Genomic DNA, 6,670 nt, shown 5'->3' with positions numbered 1-6,670 from the left:
CATCTGAAACCTCTTTCACACTTTCTTACTACAATGGGCTAATGTAACGATTATATCAGCTGTTACGTTGCCAGTTTCAGTGTGTGCTTTTTTCAGGGCTTACAGTGAGAAAGGTTGACATGAGGGAGTGTGGTTTACCACCAATTTTGATGTATCTCGCTGTTGCGTAACTGCAACTTCGAAAATTGCTGGTTTTATTACAAAAATAGTCGTTAACTTGTAGCTATATGTCTTAATTAGCCATGATTTGGTATAATGGTCCTCATTTACATTTTGTCCAACCATGTGGGTTGAAAACATGATAGCGCGATTATTTGTCATAATTAAAAATAATTATTCTAATGGGTATATAATAAATAATATTAAAATTTATAATTCTTGCCGGTTTTTGTTTCTTTGTGGTTTGCGGTGAAATAATTTACAACTGCTGGGTTTGTTTTTTCTGATTTACATTAAGAAAGGATTAAATGTACTTCCTGAAAAGGACAAAGGATGAAGGCAAATTTTGTGTTAAAAAATTACCACTATAAATAACCTTCGATTTTATTGTTTTATTGTTCAAACAGAACCCATTTTGTCCACGTTTCAATTTAATCTTTTTTCGCGTACTTAGTATGTTCTAAAAACGTCTAGTAACCTTCGCATCTTTTTCCCAGTTGGTAGCACTGATCGTGTTAAGAAAACGAAAAACTGAAACAACGCGAATTCAAATGACAGATAACAAACAGATGATATTTGTGGATAAAAAAGATCACTTCAAACTAGCAAATAGATTCTTTGTGAAATTTGCAGAGCTGCCAACAGATTGGAAATTTCACAGCCTCTTGCTTCCCATTTCCATAGTTGGAATACCAAAATCATAAATAGTGGTAATTTGGAATTTAAACTTGTCGATTTCCTTTTTGCCTTAGAGTAAACTATTCTAAAAGTGCACAGAACATTTCCTGTGTTTTTTTCCTGCCTTACAACTTGCGCAATTTAACGAATGCGATAAATTCCATTCAACATTCGAATCATAGCGCACATACATTTTATTTAATTTATTGTAATTTTATTGTCCGTTTAACTTAACGAGGTGCGAAATGTTTGTATAATAACAATCAGACGCAAAATTGGGCGCTAATTATAATCGTTGCCTTCACAATTCCGCAATGATTTGAATAAATCCATTCAGAAATGATATTTGACACCTACGAATTGTTCTTGCCCACAAATTGTAGCACACGTGTGAGGAGATTTAGGGTAAATGCGCCTAAAGTGTCTGTCTGAGTAATTTTTCTTTAGTCATTACCACGCAAATAACGCATTGAAAATGAAAAAAACCGTCACGCCATTGAGCATTCATCGAGTTGAAAGCTCATGGCCGCCGTCAATGAAATTTTGTCCGGTTATTGACAACGGAATTAATCACAGCAATTAAAATGAAATAACGCCCGTAATTGCAAATTTATGAAAACTATGGGAAAACGACACAATCACATATTCATAGTCTTAAAGATCAAACCATAAATGTCCGGACACAGGTGCGGACTCGAATTTTCCAAATCTAGACGATAAATTAGACTCCTATTTTATCTCACCGACGCGGGTCAATGTGGATAAGGTCACGGCCGATTTTTACCTCCTAGCCGTTGTGGCACCCGACTATTTTTTCCCCTTCAAAATATCGAAAACCGGATCGTAAATTTTTAGATTTGAATTTCAAATTTCGTTGGCTTGTACTGGAAATTTTCCTTGTGCTGCGCATCGTTCGTGGAACGCACTTGATGCTTCTGTGATTTTATGATTTGTTAGAATTTTTAATTCGAGGAAAAGTGGTGAAAACAGATTTCGCACGCTTTTGCTGATGGCGAGATTGAAGATGCCATTCTGGATTTTGGGAAATTGCTTGGAATGTTGTTACAAGTTGTGGCTATTGACTTTGCCCGACGTAAAAATAAACGCTTAATAATTCCCGTTTGTTTAAGGTCACCATTATCTGTGTTTGCCCAAATAATAATGTGGTACGCAACTTGGAAGCGGAGAACAATGATGACAATGACACTTGTTTTTATATTTTCCTGTATTTTTAATTTTTTTTGTGAAACCATTTTTTTTTTCGATGTAGTTTCATTTTTGAGAGACTGAAGATACAGTAGAACCTTCAAACCAATGATTTTGATCCGCGTCAGTTTTATCTAGTTGGCGCTCTAATTGCCATGTTTGCCAACACAAGTTGACAGTGCAACCAAAACAGTACACATGATGTCACTAATCATCGTAAACAAACCAATCAAAATCAATTATCGCTGTCAATTTCCATCAATTAGAATTTTACTGCAAATTAAAATTATGATAGGTCAAATCAAACATCGCAACGAAATATGACTATTTATTCCTTCTTATAATGAGACTTATTCTCCCGTCACCTATCAAAGATATTAAAACATTTGAAAATCAACAAATAACCTAAACCAGTGCAACATTAACAAATTGATTCAGGAGATCTATTTATTATTGAGTATTGCAATAATATCAACAAATTGCATTTGTAAATGATAATATAAAAATAAAATCACACAAACTTGTACTTTGTACAAACTCTACACTCTACAATTTTATGATACTGGATTTGATCCGCTAACCTAAGTATAGTATGATATATAAAATGCCAATAATACAGAAATCTCGTTTAATTAACTAACTTCACGACTCTTGAGTCGAATTTGAGCTTGATTGTTCGTCGTCGGCAGAGGGCGCTTGGTTCAAGCTGCTTTGTCGGCTCCTCCCTACAACAAACCAATGAAACTCCCGCTCGTTCTTCCTTTCACAGGCACCAAATACCGTGTTTGACTTAATGGAGGTCCTAACTGCACAAATGAAATAAACCACCACAGTACTTGATTTTTAAATTTTATTATTATGACAGGTACCCCACACCCTTCCATACAACTAAAACCGATGCCTGTCATAAATTACAAGATTTAAGAATCAGCTACTCTAATGATCTTGTCCCTTTGTGCAGTTAGGACCCAAATTAAGTCACAAACACGGTATTTGGTGCCGGCTACAGTACTTTTCACCAACCTGACGGCTTGAAAGGCCCTTTGATTCGACAGGTGTTGTATGAGCCACACTGGATGCACTTACACCCAATGAAGTGGAATTTCACCGTACTCTCCTAGGAATAAAAATAAAAACACTGACGTGCACCAGTAGGAAATATACCTTATGACAATCTTTACATAGAATCTGGACCATGTACGAGTTGTACTGAGGGGGCATCGGCGTGTGGGCGATTTCGTTGTCCAAATACTTCCACAGTTGAGTCATATCCATGAGCGAGGTCTGACAAATGGGGCACGCGTAGTGCCCCGCTTTGAGCAACTGGTTGAAGCAGGTGCGGTGCAGGAGGTGGCCGCACATTGGAATGTGACATGGGATCCGGGAAGTGTGGATGTCCTCGAGACAAACGGGGCAGTTCGAGCGAGACACGTTTTCCACGCACTGAAAAAGAAAGAAATAGCCACGAAATTCGACGGTAACTTTGGTACTATTGGCGACACCGAAATGTGAACGATTTTTTCGTTGACAGGGATTTTTCTCTTATTTTCCATAATGTAAATCAGGCTTTGAGCAGTGGCGTTCTTTTTGATTTTTCTTTAAACATTTTATCTTAGCTATACACCATTTGCTAATCAGCTGCAACTCCTCTTAGCGAACTGTTTTCTTCTAATTTTGCAATGGCTCTTGCTTTTTTGATTACAGTTAAATGTCTTAGGCATTTTTAATTATCCATTGTCATTGATTGTCATTAATGACAATTAGAAGTACGCCTATGATTTAAAGTGAAATTCACGCTAGACAATTTTGCCCTACACATTTGGTTGTCGTCAATAGTACGGCGGTTTTGATATTATCGATTGAAAACATGAATATTTTTTCGTGCTAAACTTCCACGTCTCCAAAGCTAATCAGTAATTCAATTAGATAAGAATAATGACGTGGGGGAAACGCAATTGTCATGCACAAATCCAATAAAATCTCTAGAAAATCCATGGGGAATCTAGTTATTGCTGCGATTCATATTTTCTACTTCAAATGTCAAAACCAGCCGCCCAAGATTCAATTGATTTTCTTCCATTTTCTTGCTTTCCCACCTTGTGTCCATCTTTGAGCTGAATAGGAAGGCACATGTTGCATTTTTCGCAATGGAAAAACTTCTCGGAGCCCCCAATCCTGCAAATCCCGCACCCTGAGCAATGAAATTGGTTCTTGTCTTCATCATCAAACAGATTGCACTCCAAACAAGTATACTGAAAAAAAAAACAAAACAGTTGCACCAACATCTAAAAAATCCAAAAACATACTTTCCCAAATCGTATCCCACAATTCTGGCATTCTGCTTGTACAGGCTGTCTCATCTGACACATTGTGCAAATCAACTCTGTGACTTCTTTTCTGTTGACCGTATGATCTTCATTATCGTCGTGGCAAAACCGACAGGTGTACACTTTTTTACAGCATGGTGTCTAAAAAATAATTTGATCAACAATTATCACTGTGCTAATTGATTGATGCTTACCACAAAAATACATTTTCTCTTGTAATGGGAGCAGCCAATTGGTTTTATTGCTTCTTCTGGAGGACCCTCAGCCCCCGGGGTATCCATGGGCTCCATACTTTGATGCACTGCGAATTAATTCGTTGTATGACTATGCAATTTGAGGAAATCTGTGACTGCCACTAATTTTAGAAATACGAGAACAAGAGCGAGAGAGAATTGAACTTGAACTAGATAAATAAGGTGTAGGCAACACGAAATGCGGCGAAATGTCAAAGCAGAAGAAGGGAGGGCAGTGATAAAACGAAAGTCACTAGATCGATCAAAATAGTTTCAAAAATCAAAGGAATTATGCAGTGTGACTACTCAAAAATCACAGATTGGTAATCAGTAGTCCCAGTTGAACAAATTTCCAAAAGAAACGGAAATTTTCCGAGCGAAAATCAGCCGTGGGACAACACCCAATCCTGCCAACTCCCTAAATATAAATAACTACACACCATGTGACAAGTTTAAAAATTTTATTGACGTATTAAATCAGTGTTATTAATTAAAAGTCTTTCTTTAGGTCATTAGTTGAATGGCACCGTGCAAGTGGGGCACGTGGTGTGCCCCGCCGTCTTCAATTTCTCAAAACACAGCTTATGCAACAAATGTCCACACTTTGGAATCTCCAGATGAATAACTGAAGAATGCATGTCTTCCATGCAAACGGGACAGTCTGTGTGGGCTCGGTTTTCAATACACTGCAAAATGACTTTAATTTGGGGTGATACTCAACCTCCAACTTACTTTATGGTTGCCTAACATACCAAGAGACAAGCACATATTACAAACTTCACAATGAAAAAAATTGTCAGCTCCTCCAACTCGGCAGATTCCGCATCCGGCGCAATGATATTGGCCTTTGTCTTCGTCGTCGAATAGGTTACATTCCAAACAGCAGTACTACAGGAAACCGATATGATGTGGTAAGTGAAAAACGAGACTTACTTTTCCGAATCTAACTTGGCACTCGCGGCAATTTGCACGCGGTTGTTGTCTGGTCAAACACACCATACATTGGACCTCTTGCACTTTTTTGCGGTTTAGGGGATGATTTTCCTTATCGTCATGGCAGAATCTGCATGTGTAGACTTTTCGGCAACAGGGACTCTGCGAAGGGTTAAATAATTCGGGGTTTGGGGACAAATTCGGAACTCTTACCACAAATTTGCACTTTCTTTCGTAGTGGGAACATCCGAAAGGTAGTGCGCACGCCATTGCCTCAATAAAACAATGAAACTGTTTTTGTGATTCTGTTATCTGCAAATGATATTCAACTTGACGAAATGTTCAAGTTGGATCGCTGCGCATCTGCTCGGGACATCCCCGGAGCTGGTCACTCCGGGGGGAGGGAGGTGGTAATAATGATACCTACTTTTTATCTTTTGAAACGAAAAACAATAATAATTCGTGTTTATTGAAATAAAATACACTTTAATTCTTAATTCGTGGCTGTAACCCGTTTTGTTGGTACGTCATGACTTCAAAGGAAGCGTCCAAGATTTTCTGAACCCCCTTGTCGTGGAAATAGAATCGAGCATCCATAGGCCTGTACCCAAGAACCTTCCCGATCTTTGTTTGTCCATCGTAACTTATGCGGCCGATGTAAATATCTCCATATCCGTCTTCATGACCCCCAATCACTACATTTTGGTCTTTTACGTCCGTTGTAAAGTTTTTATGGCTAGTGCGGACCCATTGGAAGTTTTGTTGTTCGCCGCAAAGTACCTGGAAGATCACAATTAGTATCAAACCACATCTGTTCTGCCCTTACACTTACATAAGTATATTTGTTGACTTTATAAATCCCCGCGTACACGATGTTAACCTCAGTGGTACCATTGTAAAGGGGTACCACCTCCAGCCCCCAGTTTCTGAAGTAAGCTTGACCCACGTAAATGTCGTACCCGGTGAGATCGGTACCAACGGTGACTGCGTCGGAGGGAATATGGCCAGTATACTCACGCCAGTAGTACCCTTTCAACGCAAAAACACCACTTAGACAGAAAATTGTGAGGAGCGTAGTCGGCAGCAACATCTTGAGACCAGGCGAAGACTAGAAGTGACTCAAGATGGGTTTTT

General features: G+C 38.6%; 3 protein-coding genes across 3 annotated transcripts; all 3 read right to left on the bottom strand.

The window, feature by feature from the left end:
• Nucleotides 1-2,358: 2,358 nt before the first annotated feature.
• LOC148181680 (RING finger and CHY zinc finger domain-containing protein 1-like) lies at nt 2,359-4,831 on the bottom strand. Its single transcript, XM_088048635.1, has 6 exons — nt 4,565-4,831; nt 4,350-4,511; nt 4,140-4,295; nt 3,208-3,486; nt 3,067-3,160; nt 2,359-2,768 (listed from the first exon to the last, which is right to left on the bottom strand). The coding sequence occupies exons 1-6, from the start codon at nt 4,658-4,660 to the stop codon at nt 2,686-2,688; spliced, it is 870 nt and encodes a 289-aa protein (XP_087904761.1). The 5' UTR covers nt 4,661-4,831; the 3' UTR covers nt 2,359-2,685.
• Nucleotides 4,832-5,068: 237 nt separating this feature from the next.
• Nucleotides 5,069-5,896, bottom strand: LOC148181679 (RING finger and CHY zinc finger domain-containing protein 1-like). Its single transcript, XM_088034758.1, has 4 exons — nt 5,750-5,896; nt 5,537-5,698; nt 5,336-5,491; nt 5,069-5,289 (listed from the first exon to the last, which is right to left on the bottom strand). The coding sequence occupies exons 1-4, from the start codon at nt 5,804-5,806 to the stop codon at nt 5,116-5,118; spliced, it is 549 nt and encodes a 182-aa protein (XP_087890884.1). The 5' UTR covers nt 5,807-5,896; the 3' UTR covers nt 5,069-5,115.
• A 126-nt stretch (nt 5,897-6,022) lies between these two features.
• Nucleotides 6,023-6,626, bottom strand: LOC148181678 (uncharacterized). Its single transcript, XM_088050243.1, has 2 exons — nt 6,369-6,626; nt 6,023-6,316 (listed from the first exon to the last, which is right to left on the bottom strand). The coding sequence occupies exons 1-2, from the start codon at nt 6,624-6,626 to the stop codon at nt 6,023-6,025; spliced, it is 552 nt and encodes a 183-aa protein (XP_087906369.1).
• Between the last annotated feature and the right edge of the window lie 44 nt (nt 6,627-6,670).

The sequence above is a fragment of the Gnatocerus cornutus genome, chromosome 1, assembly GCF_029298725.1.
Source record: "Gnatocerus cornutus isolate USDA-ARS CGAHR chromosome 1, icGnaCorn1.1, whole genome shotgun sequence".
Taxonomy (NCBI): domain Eukaryota; kingdom Metazoa; phylum Arthropoda; class Insecta; order Coleoptera; family Tenebrionidae; genus Gnatocerus; species Gnatocerus cornutus.
Note: the sequence above shows the minus strand (reverse complement) of the source record. Positions and strands in the feature narration are given on the sequence as shown.